This window comes from Melopsittacus undulatus, chromosome 20 (assembly GCF_012275295.1).
Source record: "Melopsittacus undulatus isolate bMelUnd1 chromosome 20, bMelUnd1.mat.Z, whole genome shotgun sequence".
Taxonomy (NCBI): domain Eukaryota; kingdom Metazoa; phylum Chordata; class Aves; order Psittaciformes; family Psittaculidae; genus Melopsittacus; species Melopsittacus undulatus.
In genome coordinates, this window is record NC_047546.1 from 1,410,037 (window position 1) to 1,428,838 (window position 18,802).

Sequence of the window (18,802 nt, forward strand, 5' to 3'; positions counted from 1 at the left end):
TCAACCAGAGGATTCCTGCTTAGTGCTTGGTAAAGCCTTTGGGAAGAGTCCCACTTGCCTTCAGTGCTGGAGCTTGAGGAATGTTGTCCACCTCCTTCCTGCTTTGGATCCAGGTTGGCAGGGGTGGAACTGGAGGATCCTTAAGGTCCCTTCCAACCCATTCCAGGATCTTATCCAGATGTGTCTTTGTTTTCCTGGAATACATCAGTTTCCTCCTCGGCTCATTCCCGGCAGCAGCATCAGCCTCCTCTGGGAACCACCATGTGGATATGGGGAAGTTTTGCTTGGCTCCATCTGGAAGCTGTGGATTTCCCCATCACTGTTGAAGTCGGCTCCGGAATGTCCCATAGAGGACACCCAACGCTCCTGCTTTCCCACAGGATTCCCAAGGATTTGCCCACCCTCCATATGAATCCAAGAGGAACCTGTGGCTCTTTCCAAGTGCAGGGATCTTGGGAACCAGACGGAGCCAGTTCCCACTGTGTTTTCCCAGTGGAAACCAGTGAGTGATGACCTCTGGTGGCCTCAGCCTCAGCCCCCCCATTGAAGGGCAGTGGGTTTGGGCAGCCCCACTGGGGGTCCCTTGAGCTCAGGGGCACTTCCCAGATGGTCCAGGCAGGAGCATCCATCCAGGCACGATGGGATGTGCTGTATGGTCTGCATGGAGCTGCCCTGTGAAGCCTATCCCTTAATTCAGAGCCTAAACGGCCCCAGCAGCTCCTTGGGCTGCACTTTTCCCATTGGATTTCTAGGACGGCAGCCCCGCTGCATTCCATAGGTAAATGTTTGCTGCCACCTAATTGTCCCTGATCCACAGTGTTCGAGGCTGTTGGCTCTGTCCCCAGCGTGCTGAGCTTCAAAGGAAGCTATAGAAGAGCCTCTGTTCCTCCAAGCATGGGGTATATTTAACACGGAGCCATCTCCCAACCTGTCAGGGCATGGGAAGGAGAAGGGAAGGGGGGAGCAGCAAACCCCATGGGCTAATTATAAGCACTCAAATATAGGAGAAAAGCAGCTTGCAGCAAGTAAATGACACCAGCAACAACACTGAGCTCATGGGTACCAACGAGGACCTGGGATGCTGATGGGTGTCTGCATCCAGGGATCAGGAAGCAGACGGGATCCGGCCTCGGGAGTGAGCTCCCAACCATCCCCTGGATGTGGGATTCACCTCCAGGCTCCTTAGAGTAAGGCAGGTACCATCCTCGGCTCCGCATCCCGCATGGATCCCAATGGGAATGTGGAGGGATGGATGGAGCCCAGTGCCGGCAGCGCTGCCTTGGTGCTTCCCCATCACCAGGGCTGTGTTTGCACAGGCTTTGGGCGAGGGAAGCTGCGTTTTCTCAGCTCTAAATACAAACAGAGGAGAGGCTGAGCAGGGTTTTTTAAGGCAGGAGCAGCCTGTGTGTGTGCAAAGCAGCTCTATTTTCAGCTCAGGAAGGGCTTTGAGTTGAGCTTTTGGGGTGTTTAATGCCTTTAGTTTAGAGCCTGCCTGCAGGAAATGAGCTTCATGCACAGCTCTGAGGGGTGTGATGGGAGGGAGGGCAACAAAACCCAGGTTTGGGGTCAATGGGATGCTCCTGAGAGTCCCCGATGAGCACTCAGTGTTCCAGGGAGATGGGGCTGCAGGGAATGGGATTACATCCGCTTGGATTGCAGGAGCAATGGGCAGCTCGTGGTGGGAGCAAGTATCTGCTGCCTGACCCGTTCCTGGCTATAACGGGACCAAAACCTCATTGGAGGCATCACTTTGGGGCTGTTTGTATTGGGATGGATGAGCCTCAGCAGTGGGTTTCCCAGCCCCAGTGATGAGGTCCCAGCAGAGCTTCTGCTTCCCTCAGGAACAGGCACTGAGATGGCAGAGTGGGAATCACTGGGATGGGCACTGGGATGCAGGGGATGAGCACATGGAACATGCTGGGACCACTCAGGGTGGGGGGGGGGGGGGGGGTATCCCCACCATTAATCTCTATCCAGAGTAGGATATTCCCAAGCAAAGCCTATTGGGAACAGTCCCTGTCCTGTGCCTGGAAGCTTAGAGGGACCTGGATGGCCAAACCCATGCTGGAAGCTGCCCAGGGGATGGAGTAGTGAGGATGAGAGTCCCTGTGCCAAGGGATGTCTGATGCAGTGGAGATGGAAACACTTCCAGCAGCAGACTGGGATTTGCCAGGCTGGGAGCTGTGGTCTCCTTCCGGCACCCAAAACATCATCAGCATCACATCCTCTAACAGGCTTTGGGGAGTCAGTTCATGGATTCATGGATTGGGAATGTGCTCCAAGCATCCTGGTTGCAGACAGCTCCTAGGAGCAACAGGAATCGATTCTGGCTTCAATTCTTCATAGCAAACCATCCCCAGATGGACACCTCCTGCTTGGAGGCTCCTGAGGTCCTGTCCAACCCATCCCATCCATCCTATGCTGCTTGCCCTGCCTTCAAAAGGAGCCTTTTGCTGCCCTCTCCTGCCCAAAGCCGGCCAGAAAAGGGGCCGGATGGATCATGAAGACCCATGGAGGTGATGGGGTGGGAAGGGGGCAATGGCAACGGGATGGTTGAGGGGTCCCCGCTCCCCCCAGCAGCCAGGAGAGCACTGGGGGCACTTGCCCCTTGCCTTGATGGGTGCCCCTTTGCAGCAGCCCCAGGCTTAGACTGGGGCTGGTGGAGCTGGAACCCATCAGTGAGAGCATGAACCCCCCTCCAGCTCAGCCTTAGCTGGTAAGCGCAGCTCCTGGCTTAGGGAATGATGTGCTCAAGCTCTCCCCAGCTGCTGCGCTGGAGGATGAGCCTGAAGCTCCGCATTGATGGCAGGAAAAGGACAGATAAGGGTTTTATCTGGGATGTCTCAGCTTGGGAAGAGAAATTGCAGCATGTTTGAGGCCGGACATCCCCCCCCCGCTCCTCAGGGCTGCTGAAGCAGCGAGTGCTGTTATCAAGCCTGCCTCCCTATCGTGTTCCTTAGGTGACAATCTCCAAGCACAAGGGAAGAAGAAAGCAATCGCTTATCGGCTCCAGGCTGTCACATCAGCCTCTGTGCAGGGACTTCCCATTGCTCGGGCGATTCCAGCAGTGAGGAGTGAAGATCCTGAGGGTATCCAGCCCCTGCTGAACGCTGGGGGTGAGCGGATGATGCTCTCCATAGGGTTATGCTCTCCATAGGGTTATGCTCTCCATAAGGTTATGCTCTCCATAAGGTTTCTAGGTGGCTCTTTCACTGATGGATGATGCTCCTGGGGCATCTCTGGCAGCAGAATGAGAAAGGCCATGGAAAGAGGGGGAAAGGCAGGAAAATGACCATTGTCAGAGCCAAATTCCTGGTTTCCAGCAGTGGGGATGAGCTGGGAGCTGCATTAAACACAGGATCAGACCCTCTGGCCATAAGCCATAGAAGTGTATGGAGCAATGAAGCCCAATGTGATAGGGGGAGAGCTGGAGGGGTGGCCATGGCATTGCCATTACACACTGTGGATCGTGTCAGGCAGAACCAGCTCCATAGCCCCTGGGAAAATGGTCCTTGCTCCAGTGGGAGATCCCTCCGGATCCGGCCCATGCAGCTGGATGTGTGTTCAGGCTCCATCCCAGTCACCCCTTTCTGCCCATAGTCACCCTACACTGGTGATGCTGGTGTAACTGTGAGGCCCCTGAAGCCACTTGGCTCTCCCCTGTTAGAACTGATCAAAGCACTGCCCCATTAGCCCATTATGATGGGGTTCCTCATTCCCTGCTCTGCTCAGCTCTGATGGAATCTGTAATGCACAGTCAGGATTTGGGGCTGGTCATTGCTTGACACCTCCCTTGCTCTGTTCCCCACCTGACTCATGCACTCCCTGCGTCCTCATAACTGCAGAATTCCTGCTTTAAACAGGTCCTGGTCCAATCCGGAGCCATGTGTGGAGCACTTGGATTTGTTGGGATATTTATGTTCATGCTTTGGAGAGCAAGTTCCCCTCTGAAACCTCACACCCATCATTCCTGCTCCGGCTCTTGCAGTGGTTCTGCATCACCCAGTGACAAGAGCCCTCGGCCCTGCAGGATTTATGCCCCAGGAGATGGAGCAGCCATAAAACATCAACATGTGGGTCAGGTTTAACCGGTTGGATCCTTTGAGTGAGTTTATTAGAGTTCACTCATTCTGACCTGATTTAGTCACAGAGATTCCCTAACCCTAACCCTAACCCTAACCCTAAACCTAACCCTAACCCTAATGGTTTATCGGAGTTCACTCATTCTACCCTGATTTAGTCGCCGAGATTCCCTAACCCTAACCCTAACCCAACCCTAAGCCTAACACTAAGCCTAACCCTAACCATAACTGTAACCCTAACCCTAACCCTTCCATGCTTCATGCCTTGTGTGGGACCTCCCATGGTCCCAGAATGGATGAAGCACACGGGATTGGAGTCCATGGGATGTGGCAGGAAAGGCTCAGCTCAGGGATGCTGAGAGCCTGGTATTGAGCTGTTGTACCTTGTCTTTAATCAGGTGGGAATCTGTGGTGTGCACATGCTCCGGGATTAGGCACAGCTGGAGTGAACCCATTCCAGACACGTGCATCCATCCCCGTTCCTCATCTGCTGCTCACCATGGATCATGGGAGTCCCCATTGGGGGAGCTGAGCTTGGCTTTAGCTCCAGGCACAGGGGAGAAACAGGGGCTGGCTTCAAGGGGCTTCTAATGCCAAGGTGAAGGAGACACATCTGACCCCCCCATGATCCCAGTGCCGAAGCTCAGGCTCTCCGGACACTGGGAATGCAACAACCTCCTAAGGCTTTGCCACACTGGGAAAACTGGGATTCACCTGGCCTGAAGATGCAGCAATAGCACAGGATGGACAGCAGCAGCCCCAGCAGGGCCTGGGCTTGGTCCTGGGGTGCCTCCTCTTGCCCCATCTCCTATAGGATGTGACTCGGGATCTCATTCCTGCCCTCACAGCTGCTCCCTCCTTAGGGAACAAAGGCTTTGAGGAGGCAGAAGGATGTTATTTTACCTTAATGCCATCATTAAAGGCTTGGCAAAGACCCTCCCAGCTTGTCCTGTGTCCTGTTGCCCACCTGATGTGGTGTTAGGCTCCCTCCCAGCATCAGGCTCCAGCTGTGCCCAGATGCTGAAGGGTCCAGATGCTGCCTCCATGCGCTCCCATCACCATGTGCTGCTCTGCTCTCCCTGCCCTTTGTCACTGGTTCTGTTGGAGCTTCTTTATCTGCTCCAAACCTCCCCAAAATGCTGATCAGAAGCATTAACTGCAGTTAATGGAGCTGCTTCTCCACAGTCAGCTCCTGGTCCAGCACCTTCCCAGCGCTGGCTGGGGCAGGATGGGTGCCTCCGAGAGTGAGAAGCATTTCTACTCCATCCAGATATGATCCATAGGGGGGATTGATCCCTAAATACTGGCTATGGAGAGCACACAGAGCCGGTGCTGGTGGGTATGGCCAAGGGAATGGGGGATGCTCAGTTCCTTACTGGCTGAGTGTGCCTTGGGAATGCAACGGGAGCCGTCACCGGGAATCTGGCCGGAGCTTTGTCACCAGGAGTAAAAGGCAAAGCAGTGACAAGGGGGAATGTTCCTGCCCAGTGATGGATGGAGCTGCCACCAGGGCCTGATTATCACATCTAGAACACGTCTTCCCCCTCCTGCCTTCCCCAGCTCCTGGTGCTTGCAGACAAGGAGCAGATATTGGGATGGCAGCAGGAGCCGGAGCTTGCAGTGCCTAAGGAACCAATACGTGCCCTGGGTTGGTCCTCATTGAGCTATAGGGGCATCCTATGAGTGGTCACTGCTTTGCTTGCCCATGGATCTCTCTAACCCCACAGACAGGGAGCTCCTAACAATGAGACCCACATTTATCACTGCTCCGAGATGATTCCTGTTGTCACAATGAGGGTGGTCAGGGAGAACTGCAGCACAAACCATGCAAGAGAAGCAACATTCGTGTCTTCTCCAGCCCAGGAGAAGGTGAATTTGGCAGCAGCAGCTATTGATAAGCTCTGAGATCTGGGTTATGATTGGGAAGCTCAGCTGTCAATGGGAGCTCCACAGCAGGGCTGACAGGGCACATGGGTTTACACACAGATCTCTATGGCTCCAAAGGCAAAGGGACCCTTGCAGGGGCATCGCACAGCCCCACAGATGCTGAAGCCCTTGTTCACCATCTACAAACCCTCTGAGAGGCTCAAGTCCTGTCCTTAGGAAGCAGCAGAACAGAGTCAGGGTCTTGTCCTTTAGAAGCTGCTGTTGGGGGTTCCCAGTTCTCCTGGTGCTGCCTGGATGCTCTGGTCCATGGTGGAACCAAGCGGGATGCAGGGACCACAGTGACCTGCTCCATCCTCCTCCCTGCAGACACTGCTCATGTTTATTCATCCCCGTGTGGTGTTTCTCTTTGTTCAGCTCTACCATCACCAGGGCCAGATGCCAAAAAGCATCTGTTGATATGAAGCACGTAATGATAACAGTGATTTGATGGGGAGCTCAGCTCCATGCACCGATAGGAGATGATGCTCATCCGGCTGATGAAGGGAACGGTGTTGACACCTCCATGTGCATAAAGCACATCCTGGGCCTTGCTCTTGAACACACACCATGGTCAGAGGGGACCATGGGGATGGCACCTTCACCTGGACCAAAGGAACCCAATGAGGTCCCTGTGCTACAGAAGGTGCAGGCGCACTGCTCATGGGTGCTCATCTCATGCTTTGAGGCTCCTTTTGACCCCACCACAGTGGCAGTGGCCTTGAAGGAATCCATGGGCCCTATTGACCCACAGCAGCCTCACCCCACACATGATGTCCTCGGGTTGTGCACCCAAACCAGGGCATGGAGCCTTAGTGCTCAAGCTCCCATAGCCATGAATGGGAGGAGCAGCATCCCTGTACCCCTCCATCGCATGAAGAAGGGGTCTCTCTGTCCCCATAGGGTTTGTGCCAATCCTGCTTTATCTTCCCAAACTTCCCACTCTTTGGATTGCTCTGGGCTGGTTTTTCCCTGCTTTTACCCCAGCCTCACACCGGCTGCTTTGCTACTGGGAAGCATGGAGGAACAGTGGCACCAAGTGACCATAGACGGGAACAGAACCACAGCAACCGGGAATGCTGGAAAGGGAATAAACTTCGATCCACCATCAAACTCTTTAGGGCCAGGGCATCCCACAGGATGCGCTAGGACAGGAGGTTGCGTTGTGAGCATCCACAATGGTTTGTGTGCCCTGGGATGGCTGACCGGGACCTTTCCCTATGGCAGCAGCAGGATGGGATGAGCCCTTCTCTATGCACTAAGCTGCATCCCCCGAGCCCCAACCTCCCATAGCATCCTTGAGGAGCATCCCAACCGGGTTCCTCTCGCCATGCTTCGGTCCTGCTCCCTGCTAACCCCATTCGGGACCTTCCTTTCACCCTCACCCCCCCTTGGATGCCTGTTCCAACGAGAGGAGCCACGACCGGAGCCCAGGGCTGCAGGACGGGGTTGGGGAGGGTTATTCGGGTGCTTTGCGTCCCCGAAGCACGGACGGGGCCCAAGCACCGACCCACCCCCGAGGGCTCCGATGGCAGCGGCAGCCTCGGGGTCCCTCCTCCGTGTCCCCCCCTCGCCCAGCCCCAACCACCGCCTCCATCCCCATGGAAACTCCGGCCGGGCCGGGCGGAAAGGGCAGGACGAGAGGGGACAAAGGGGAAGAGCCGGAACAGAGGGAGCGAGGCGGAGCCGGGGGAGGTCGGAGCAGGATGAGGCCCCGGCCGGGGGGTGCGGAGCGGAGGAGGGTGACGGTGTCCCCGGTGGGACAAGGAGGTGAGTGAGGGGTGAGGCCGGGATGGGGTTTTGGGGAGGAAAGAGGCAAAAGTGGAAGGTTTTGGTCCGAAGGAGCCGCAGGGGTCGGGAAGGAGGCAACGGGAATGGGGGTCACGGGTGAGTGGGTAAACTGAGGCACCGACACCATGGGGGGGGGGGGGACGTTTGGGGCTGGAGCAGACGGGAAGGGATAATCCCCATGGATCCGGTGCGCGGCTCCGGGGCCGTCACTGCAGGAGCTGGAGTGGGGTCAGGGGAGGGCAATGGGGCTGGGGCATAAGGGATGGGGAACATGGGGGGGTCCGATGGAGAAGGGGGGGTCCGATGGGTCCCTACAGGAGCATGGAGCCAGGAGGGGCTGGGCTCTGATCCCAAGGAACAAGGGATGGGACAAGAGGAACCGGCCTCAAGCTGCACCAGGGCAGGTTCAGATGGAGCTGAGGACCAAATCCTGCCCCACAGGGTGCTCAGCATCAGAACAGGGCTGGACTGGATGAGCCGAAAGCTCTTTTCCACCCTGGTTGATTCCATGATATCCTTGGTTTCTGTGGATTTCTGGGCTCTGGAAGGTTCCCATCCCCTCTGTGTACAGGGTGGTGGTGATTGCTCCGTTGGGATGGTGTCAGTGACTGCATCCCAACACTAGGATCTAGGGAAAACCCATTCCCATTGTTTCTATGGGGTTATTGGGCTTGGTGCCCTGCAAGCACTCAGCTTCTAACCCCATCCTTAGCCCGGTGGGGCTGGTCCTTGGTTTCTGAGGGGATGCTCTATAAGCCATAGCCACGGATGGCACAGAGCAGCCCAGCCCTGAGGAGGGTTTGCTGTGCATGGAGTGGGCAAAGAGGCTTTGGGATCCCAGTGCTGATGATGGAGGTGGCATCATCCTGCTCCATAGAGACATCCATGCTCCTGCTTCAGGCTGTGTCCCACAAAGGCCTCTCCCTGCTGTTTCTAAGGGAATAAATGGGTTTGGTTCACCCTGTTCCACCACATCCTGGCTCATGGCTTGTGGTTTGCCTGCTGGCAGTGAATGGTTTGATGCTGTGGGGACCAGTTTGTGCTGGGGACATTGGCTGTAGCAACACCTCCCTCTGCATCTCAAGATGCTCGTGCCTCAGAACATGCAGCTGACTGAACTCCATTGTCTCTTCCCATAGGAACGGGTGTGTTGGCATCCTCCAGCGCCAGGAATAACCTGCTTGTGCCTATCTCTGCTTCCCAAGCATGGATGGAACAGGGACAGGCAGTACTGGGGGAGCACTGGGCAAGTCCCTGCAGGTATGGAGCTGCCTGGATGGTGTTCCAGGGACCTGGAAGCTGCTCATTGCTTCCTGCTATTTGTTATGGGGCTTTGGTGCCTTGTGGCCGTGTCCTTGTGCTGGGACAAGGAGGAGGAAAGGGCTCTCAGGGGGTGCCCTGTGATACTGTATGAGAGCAGAAGGGAAAGGCAGAGCTCAAACAAGCCCTAATTCAGCTCAATGAGGGGGAATAGGGGTTCTTCAAACCCCAACTGACCCATAAAGTCACTGCTGAGCTCTGTGCCCTTGAATGCTTCATCTCCATGCTTGGTAACACCGTGTTTGGGGTGCAGCCCCCCAAACATCCCATTGGAAGGGCTGGAGGTGCCTGTGCTGTGTGGGGTTTGTTCCTTCCCTTCTCTTCTGTATGGCTGCTTTATGGCTTGGCCTGAATGGGATGGTTTGGGTGACGTTCATGAACCCCAACCTTTGCTCACCCTGCAGAGAGGTGTTTTCTACCCCTTGAGCTGGCTCAGGGGGATTACAGTCGGTTCATGGTGTTCTTTACCTCCAGGGTTGTTGGTTTATGGGTGTCTCTTGCAGCAGGAGGGGGTTGGTCTGGCACAAGTTAAACCTCTGCCTTCATTCCCATCACTTCAGGCTGGATTTCACTGTCAAGGGAAGCCTCAATGCATCCAAAGCCTCAGAGCATCAGGCAAAGGGAACCCCAACTCATTGGGTTTGCGTTGGATGTGCTGGGGTTAATGCTGTGAGCATGTTAATGTCCTGCCTTTCCTAAGGAGCCTATTGAGGAGTAAATACCCTAAAATCCCTGCAGTTCAGCAATGCAGACGGGTTTGTTCCCAGCAAGCATCATGCCACAGAGCCTGATCCATTGCTAATAGCAGCTCAGTGGATGGAAAAGGAGATTTCCTGGTGTTTTGATGCCGTTTTGCTAATGGGAGCTGCACACAGGGCAACATTCAAGCCCTGATTGACAGATGCTTGGAAACAAACCCACGGGAGCTGCTTTTCCTTTGCTTTCTGTGCTCCAACCACAGGATCCTGCATTTTTCATGGTGACAAACAGCTTTCATCCTCCTGTCAGAGCTAAATCCTCTTTCATCTGCCTCTCCCTTGGCTCTGCACTGAGGATGCTGCTGAGGGAGATGCAGCAATTCACTCCTCCAGGCTTTAGCTCTGCCCTCAGGCAAGCAGGAGATGCTATGGGAAGAGGAGCCTGCATCCAGGTTTTTGCTGCATCCCTGCTGCTGCGCGGATGCAGCTCATCCCGCGGTACCTCCTATGGAAGCAGGGATGCTGGAGGTGGGGATGTACAATGGGGATGGAGCAGGGTACCGGCTCCCCTCCTGCCTCCGGTGCCGGTGATGCTGGTGATGCTGGTGATGCTGGTGATGCTGGTGATGCTGGTGATGGAGATGTGGCATATTTCAGTTGCGGAGCGGATGCTGCAGCCGTGGTGAGGTCTCTGTGGCGCAATGGACGAGCGCGCTGGACTTCTAATCCAGAGGTTCCGGGTTCGAGTCCCGGCAGAGATGATCTCCAGGCAGGTGGCTCTTTTCTTTTCATGCCCACCCCCCCCCAGGTCCCATTCAAACCCCCCCCCCAGGGCTCCATAGGTGAGGATGACAATGACCCATCTGACATCCCTCTGATGCACATGAACACTCCTGTGCTCCTAACACAGCTCCCTCATCATCCTCATTCCTTTTGGTACCTCCGGGTGTTCTAACCCTGCTTCTGCCCCCTCCCATCCTCACTACCTCCATCAGAACAGTCCTGGGCTTCCCATTGGGAATCAGGTGCTGAGGCAGAGCTTTAGAGCCTTCTGCTGAGGTTTCTTGGGGTAAACGGGGCCTTTTTGCTTCTTTCCCTCAAATCTGTGGCAGAAATAACATAGGGCCACATTGTGCATCCCACCTTAGAGAAACTCGTTGCAAATGCCCTTATTTTGGCATGGGTTTAGTTAGAAGATGCAGGTTTGCTGACAAACACATCCCCATAGAGGTTCCTCTTCCTGGGTACCAAAGTGACTCTTCTTTCTCTTTCATGGATGTTCCAGGTTGTTAGTATGGAATCTGATTGCTGTCAATAGGGAGAAGGGAGGGAGGGGAGCTGTGGTGAGAGCAGGGACTGGGAGGTGATGGGTTTTCCAGGCTATTCCAGGGGTTACTGGTGTTGGAGAAGTGCTGAACTGGGACTCGTCAGAGGGAAGTGTGTGTTGTTGGTGTGTGATGGAGGCTCAGCTCTGGAGAGCTGCTCGGAGCAGGGATGCTTGTGCCTGAACACAGAGGGTGCTCTGGGATCTGCTGTGGGTCATGCCAGGACCTGCTCATTGCTGCCACTTGGAGCTCAGCCTGGTGGGAAGAGCATCCCTGGTGCTGCTTGGAACTGCACCTGTGGTCATCCCGACATCCAGGACATCCTGACATCCATGACATCCATGACATCCATGACATCCTGACATCCATGACATCCATGACATCCATGACATCCAGGACATCCAGGACATCCAGGACATCCAGGACATCCCTGACATCCAGGACATCCCTGACATCCATGACATCCTGACATCCAGGACATCCAGGACATCCAGGACATCCAGGACATCCCTGACATCCATGACATCCAGGACATCCAGGACATCCATGACATCCATGACATCCATGACATCCAGGACATCCATGACATCCATGACATCCATGACATCCAGGACATCCATGACATCCAGGACATCCAGGACATCCATGACATCCAGGACATCCAGGACATCCAGGACATCCAGGACATCCTGGAAGGCTGAAGGAGGCTGTTCAGAGAGGACACACAGTGAGCATGGATGCACCCCAGTAGGGATGAGGGAGACAGGGCATGGATCCCATGTACCCTACAAGGAACAGAGGGTGGGATGTGTGTTTTCCTTGCACATGTGGCCAAGCAAGCCCAGATCCCTGTGGTGTGGGAGCTGTTGGGGTTGCTTGCAAAGGGATGGGGACACCACCAGGTCCCTGCTGCCTTCCACAGCACCAGCAGGCAGTGGGAAGTGGAAAGGGAACTTCAGCCCCATTTCAAACCCCTTTCAGCTGCAGGACCTTCAGAAGGGGCCAGGAGCTGATGGGGGCAGCTTGGGGGGACCTGCTGACCCCATGGGGAGGACCTGGTTGTGGGGCTGCACCATACCCAGACCCACACTGTCCTCCAGCCCCTTGTCCTGTGCATGGCACCAAGGCAAACACCCCTCAGGGAGGCTGCACCCCAAAAGAAGAGGGGACCCCCATGGGGTGAATGGGGCAGCATTGGACCCATTGCAATAGAAGAGGCACGAGCCAAGAGTCCAGGAGGGGAGTTTAATCCTGGGAGCACATGGGTACAGCATTGGGGTGGCTGCACATCCAGCCCCACCACCATTAACACCCCCCTTGCCCCCCCAATGCCTTTGTTAAAGTGCATGTGAGTGCTGCTGCCCTAATGCCCATGGGGTCCCCAAAATCCCACCTGGGAGGACCAAACCCCAGCAGGACTGGGGGTGCGAACTGCAATGGGACCCCATCCCTATGGGGGAGCCCCAAACACCCCACCATGCCCCCACCTTGTATGGACCCCCCATCCATGGGGCGCTGATGCTGTTACTTGGGGGAGCCGGGGGGCTGCCCCACAGCGATGCGGCTGACGCGCTCCAGGACATCATGGGGGCAGATGGGGGGCACAGCCTGTGCCAGGGGGCTCTCCTCCACCAGGCTGTTCATAGGGGTGGGTGGTGGCACCACCTCCTCCTCCGGCCCCCCCATGGCAGCACCGGGCGCTGCCAGCGCTGCCTTGAGGATGGGCAGCACCTTCTTCCTCGATGCCAAAGCATTGCCCTGGTTGTAGGCAGTGATGCAGGACCATGGGGTCGGGATGGGTTGGAGGTGCAGAGCTGGTGCTGTGGCCTCCTCCAGCGCCCGGCACACCTGGAAAGGGGGAATGGGGTTAATGCCCCGAACCCAGCGGGTTTTGGGGTGAGCCACAGCCTGGCTGCCACCCCAGCCCCTGTCTATGGGGTTTGGGGTCCCGGCCCCCATCTCACGGCACTGCGGAGGTTCTGGTGCTGGCTGTAAACCATGAGCTGCCGGCTGAGCTCCTGGCTCTCGTTGTATGGGACGATCATGGCCACCAGCCCCATATAGCCCTGAGCTTGGCAGAAAGCATCCAGGTCCTGCAGCAACCCAGGTCTGTGCAGGAAGGCCTGGATGGGAGAGGTGCTGGCATCACCCCAGTGCCACCATCGTGCCACCGGTTCCCCCCTTGCCGGCTCTCACCTCCAGCCCCACATAGATGGCACTGATGGCAAGGACCAGCTCATCACCGGAGAGGACTTTGAGGTCCTTCCGCAGCATCTGCTCCGTGCTCAGCCCTGGGAGCCAAAGGGGATCTCAGTCCTTGATCCCAGGGAGATGGGGCTGTCCCAGTGCATCCCAGTACATCCCAGTGCATCCCAGTGCATCCCAGTGCATCCCAGTGCATCCCAGTACATCCCAGTACATCCCAGTGCATCCCAGTGCATCCCAGCACCCCGGGCACGGACCCGACACATCAAACTTGGCTGTCTGCAGGGTCCTGAAGAGGGTGTCCCGGTCTGGCAGGTCAGGGAACCTCTCCTCCAGCAGGGATACACAGGCCACATCCCTTGGTGTCACCTTGCCAGCGGCTGGGCTCAGGTTGATGGAGTCCAGGATGATGGTGGCTGTAGGGGACAATGGGACCCATCCATCACCCATCCCTGACCCCCATTGCAGTGCATTGAGGACCACCCCATGCTCACCATGCAGCAGAGCGGCCGTGGTCCTGTCCAGCACCCCCGGGGGTCCCTGTGCCATGCGCTCGGTCACCAGTGTGGCACAGGACCCCACCAGTGCCACGGTCACTGGGCAGCCTCGAGGCCGTTCCAGCGGCCGGTGGTCCAGGACCTCCACCACAGCATCCTCCAGGGCTGCGTCAGTGCTGGGGGGAGATGGGGATGGGGAAGCTCCATTCATGCCCCAAATCCTGCCCTAAAACACCCCACAAAGGGAACAGCTTCACCCACCCTGAGGCCAAACCTGACCCCAGTTGTCCCAGTACCCCCCATGCTCACCGGGGCAGGACATTGTGGTCAACCAGGGTGAGGGTGAGGATCCCAGCACGGTGCAGCCCATCCAGGTCGATCTCATCCCGGCAGATGAGGGATGCGCTGGGAATGCCGTGATCCCGGAGCAGGAACGTGGTCTCCGTGCGCAGCGGGAGCTCGGACCGGGGGATGTTCAGCACCGGGATGAAGGCTGTGGGATCCGGGGAGGTCTGGGGCAGGCGGTGGTACCGGTGAGGGGTCCCCGAGCCCTGGGTACCCCAGTACCGCACCCGAGCATCACCTGTGCCAGGTAATGGGCCAGGGCCATGGCTGAGACGGTGGAGTCCAGGTCACAGGCTTCGTTGCCCATCACCACGTGGATGTGCCGGTGGTGCCGGATGTGCTCCTGTGGGATGGAGGCATCAGGGAGCACTGAGGGATCCGGCAGCTCCGGACATCCCATAACCCTCCGGCCGGAGCCGTTTCTGGCACAGAAGCCACGTTTTTGGGGCACGTGTGTGAAACCGGAGGCCCCAAGGACAACGGGAACACTGGGACATTCCCAACGTCGGGAATGCTGTCACAGCACAGAGTGTCTTTGGCAGAGCTGCCTGTCCCCCAAAGGACAACATTGCACCCCCTTTTCCTGCCAAACCATGGCAGCGTCACCCCCACATGCCCCATCCCTGGGTGCTGGCACCTATCCCATCACACCCCATGGAGCCCCCTCGTCTCCAGGCCCTGGGTTTGGGGACAAGGAGTTGATGCCATGACCCAGATTCAGTGGAAGCCAAGGGAGGAAACAGGCGAGAGCCACTGGTGGTGGTAACTGGGAACCAGTACCCGGTGCTGGGGGAGCAGGGACAGGGCTGGGGGTGCTGGGGAGCCCCCATGGCTTTGGGGGGGCCCCAGTGTGGCTGTGTCAGCACAGCCTGAGCCCTCTCTGCAGGGGATGTGGGTGCACCCCAAGGAAGGGTCCTGATGCACCCCATTGTGTGTGTGCCTGCACCCCAGTTCCAACACTGGGAGCCCAGTCTCCTTGCTCCCCTGGGGACACAGCCCTGCTGCAACCTGCACCCCAATCCCATGGGTACCCCAATCCCCCTGCACCCCCTCCCATGGGTACCCCAATTCCCCATGCACCCTAAGCCCTTGCATCCTGCTCCCTCCTGCCCCTCAAACCCCTGCACCCCAATGCCATGAGCATCCCAATTCCCTCCCTGCACCCTAAACTCCTGTGTCCCAGTTCCCCCAGCTTCTGAGCTCCCTGCTCCCCCATGAACCCCAAACTCCTGCACCCCAATCCCCTGAGCACCCCAGTTCCCTCCCCTGCACCCCCTTGGGCACCCCAATTCCCCCAGCACCCTGCTCCTGTGAACACCCAGTCCCGATGAGCCCCAAGTCCCTGCACCCCAATCCCCTGAGCATCCCAGTTCCTTCTCCTGCACCCCAACCTCTGCACCCTCATCCACTCAGCATCCCAGTTCCCCCACATCCCAATCCCTTCAGCACCCCAGTTCCCCCCCCGCACCCTCAACTTCCACACCCTCATCCCCTGAGCATCCCAGTTCCTCCGCATCCCAATCCCTCGGGCACCCCAATCCCCTGATCACCCCAATTCCCCCCCATGCTCCCTCAACCTCTGCACCCTCATCCGCTCAGCATCCCAGTTCCCCTGTATCCCAATCCCTTGCCCATCCCAGTTCCCCTGTATCCCAACCCCTTGCCCATCCCAGTCCCCCCCATCCCCCTGACCACCCCATTCCCCCCCGTTACCTGCAGAGCCTCCCGGTTCCGCTGCACGAACGTCTCCATCCCAGCTCCGCTCCGGATGCGGCTCCGGTACAACCGGTTACGCCACGGGACGGGACGGACCCGCCCCCTTCCCAGCATCCCCTGCGCCGGGTCCCATTGCCGAGGCTTGAGGCTGCGGTGATGGTCGTGGTCACCCCCATTGACCCCCCCCCCTCCATTGACCCCCCTAAAACCCCTCCCCTTTAACCCCCCCCCATCCCCATCCCATCCAACACCGGGCGTTAAAACGGGAATATCCCGGTGATGTTGGGTCTCGGTTGGGAAAGGCACCGGGAAGCGTCGGGATTCCCATAGGGAAGCGGCGCCGCTGCCTCCGCTTCCCACCCCTCCTCTGCCTCCTCCTCCTCCTCGTCCCGTCAATCCCGGCGGAGGGAGAGGGGGAAGGAGGGAGAAGGAAGGGAAAGAGGAGGGATAATGAAGGGAAAGGGGAATAAAGAAGGGGAAAAGTGGAGGAAAGGGAGGAAAAAAGGAGGAATAAAGGAGGAAAACGGCAATAGGAAGGGGGAAGGAATAAAGGGAAAGGAGGAAGAAAGAGGGGAAAAGCAGGAATACAGAAGAAAAGAGCAGGAATAAAGAAGGAAAAGGGAGGAAAAAGAAGGAAAAAGGAGGAAAAAGAAGGAAAAAGAAGGAAAAAGGAGGAAAAAGGAGGAAAAAGAAGGAAAAAGGAGGAAAAAGAAGGAAAAAGAAGGAAAAAGGAGGAAAAAGGAGGAAAAAGAAGGAAAAAGGAGGAAAAAGAAAAAGAAGGAAAAAGAAGGAAAAAGGAGGAAAAAGAAGGAAAAAGGAGGAAAAAGAAGGAAAAAGGAGGAAAAAGAAGGAAAAAGAAGGAAAAAGAAGGAAAAAGAAAGAAAAAGAAGGAAAAAGGAGGAAAAAGAAGGAAAAAGAAGGAAAAAGAAGGAAAAAGAAAGAAAAAGAAGGAAAAAGAAGGAAAAAGAAGGAAAAAGAAAGAAAAAGAAGGAAAAAGAAGGAAAAAGAAAGAAAAAGAAAGAAAAAGAAGGAAAAAGAAGGAAAAAGAAGGAAAAAGAAAGAAAAAGAAGGAAAAAGAAGGAAAAAGAAAGAAAAAGAAGGAAAAAGAAGGAAAAAGAAGGAAAAAGAAGGAAAAAGAAGGAAAAAGAAGGAAAAAGGAGGAAAAAGAAGGAAAAAGAAGGAAAAAGGAGGAAAAAGAAGGAAAAAGAAGGAAAAAGGAGGAAAAAGAAAAAGAAGGAAAAAGAAGGAAAAAGGAGGAAAAAGAAGGAAAAAGGAGGAAAAAGAAGGAAAAAGGAGGAAAAAGAAGGAAAAAGAAGGAAAAAGAAGGAAAAAGAAAGAAAAAGAAGGAAAAAGGAGGAAAAAGAAGGAAAAAGAAGGAAAAAGAAGGAAAAAGAAAGAAAAAGAAGGAAAAAGAAGGAAAAAGAAGGAAAAAGGAGGAAAAAGAAGGAAAAAGAAGGAAAAAGAAAGAAAAAGGAGGAAAAAGGAGGAATAAAGAGGGATAAGGAGGAATAAAGAGGGATAAGGATGGAAGGAGCAGTCGGGACACGGACGACCGAAGGCAGCGGCTGCACCGTAAGCGGGGCCGGGGGCTGCGGGACCGGTAACACCGGAGGGGGGGGGGACACGGACCCCGGTACGGGGGGGCGGGGGCGGGGCTGGAGCCGCCCCCCCGAGCCGGTTATTCCAGCTCCGGTCCGGGTCTCACATCCCTCCTTTCCCTTTAATTCCCATTATTTACTCTTATTTCCCTTTATTTCCCATTAATTCCCTTTATTTCCCTTTAATTCCTATTATTTACTCTTATTTCCCTTTATTTCCTTTCATTTCCCATTATTTCCTTTTAATTCCCATTATTTCCCCTTATTTCCCTTTATTTCCCCTCAATTCCCTTTATTTCCCTTTATTTATTTACTATTATTTCCCTTTAATTCACTTTATTTATTTCCCTTTATTTCTCTTTAATTCCCATTGTTTCCCTTTAATTCCCATTCTTTCCTTTTATTTGCCATAATTTCCTTTTATTTCCCATTATTTCCCTTTAATTCTTTCCTTTTATTTTCCTTTTAACCCAATTTCATTTTATTTTACTTTTTCCCTTTCATTCCTTTCTTTCTCCTCCCCATTTCCCTCCCAGATTCCAGCCCCATTCCCTCTCATTGACCCCATTCCCTCTCATTGACCCCATTCCCTCTCATTGACCCCATTCCTGCATCTCCTCCTTAGCAATTCCCTACCCCATTATTCAATCCTTACCCCATAACCCTCAGCTCTTTCCTCACCTCCCATTGCTCCACATTCATTCCCTTCACCCCCACTTTATCCTTCCCATTTTCTGCCTTTATTTCCTTGGTTGTGGGTTTATTCCTGCAGGAATTCTGCTTTATTTGGTTATTAATGACATTTTCCATGTCTTGGGAATGTTGTAGTTATTTATTGCTCCACCTCTGTGCTGATACTCATTAAATAAGGACAATAGTTATACTACTATTACTACTACTACTCCTATGTTTGGCATTAGACTCCATCCCCTTCCTTTCCTCTCCCCAAATCCCTTTGCTCCAGCCCTAAACCCGTCAGGAACAGCCAAATTTCCTCAAATTCCAGGATTTCTAAGCCAAATTTCCTCAAATTCCAGGATTTCTAAGCCAAATTTCCTCAATTTCCAGGATTTCTAAGCCAAATTTCCTCAAATTCCAGGATTTCTAAGCCAAATTTCCTCAATTTCCAGGATTTCTAAGCCAAATTTCCTCAAATTTCAGGATTTCTAAGCCAAATTTCCTCAAATTTCAGGATTTCTAAGCCAAATTTCCTCAAATTTCAGGATTTCTAAGCCAAGTCCCACTCGGTGGGATCCCAGGGACAATACATGGAGGAAGGGGGGGTCGTGTCCCCCCCCCACT

General features: G+C 55.0%; 1 protein-coding gene, 1 long non-coding RNA gene and 1 other non-coding gene across 7 annotated transcripts; 2 read left to right on the forward strand and 1 right to left on the reverse strand.

Annotated features, from left to right (window-relative positions):
- Positions 1–7,728: 7,728 nt before the first annotated feature.
- LOC117437276 (uncharacterized) lies at positions 7,729–9,849 on the forward strand. Its single transcript, XR_004550424.1, has 2 exons — positions 7,729–7,775; positions 8,936–9,849. It is a non-coding gene; the product is annotated as an uncharacterized lncRNA (long non-coding RNA).
- A 652-nt stretch (positions 9,850–10,501) lies between these two features.
- Positions 10,502–10,575, forward strand: TRNAR-UCU (transfer RNA arginine (anticodon UCU)). The gene has a single exon. It is a non-coding gene; the product is annotated as a tRNA-Arg (tRNA).
- A 1,211-nt stretch (positions 10,576–11,786) lies between these two features.
- On the reverse strand, positions 11,787–16,308 carry PRUNE1 (prune exopolyphosphatase 1). Of its 5 annotated transcripts, XR_004550423.1 has the most exons (10): positions 16,209–16,304; positions 15,900–16,050; positions 14,425–14,529; positions 14,151–14,353; positions 13,839–14,017; positions 13,602–13,760; positions 13,336–13,430; positions 13,104–13,278; positions 12,627–12,987; positions 11,787–11,846 (listed from the first exon to the last, which is right to left on the reverse strand). XR_004550423.1 is itself a non-coding variant. In XM_034071297.1 (9 exons), exons 2-8 carry the CDS (start codon positions 16,014–16,016, stop codon positions 12,664–12,666), a joined length of 1,473 nt encoding a protein of 490 aa, XP_033927188.1. In that variant the 5' UTR covers positions 16,017–16,050; positions 16,209–16,308; the 3' UTR covers positions 11,787–11,846; positions 12,627–12,663. The 5 variants fall into 5 exon arrangements, 4 of the variants coding, with proteins under 4 accessions (XP_033927188.1, XP_033927190.1, XP_033927189.1 ...); XM_034071297.1 differs by having other exon boundaries at positions 12,627–13,278; positions 16,209–16,308; XM_034071299.1 differs by lacking the exon at positions 11,787–11,846 and having other exon boundaries at positions 12,371–12,987.
- Between the last annotated feature and the right edge of the window lie 2,494 nt (positions 16,309–18,802).

Excerpts from the sequence above, each read along its gene's own strand:
- PRUNE1 (XM_034071297.1), bottom strand. The coding sequence starts at position 16,016 with ATGCTGGGAAGGGGGCGGGTCCGTCCCGTCCCGTGGCGTAACCGGTTG. Across the intron at positions 14,354-14,424 it reads TGGCCCATTACCTGGCACAG|ACCTCCCCGGATCCCACAGC; the intron begins GTGATGCTCGGG and ends CGCCTGCCCCAG. Across the intron at positions 13,761-13,838 it reads CACGGCCGCTCTGCTGCATG|CCACCATCATCCTGGACTCC; the intron begins GTGAGCATGGGG and ends TGTCCCCTACAG.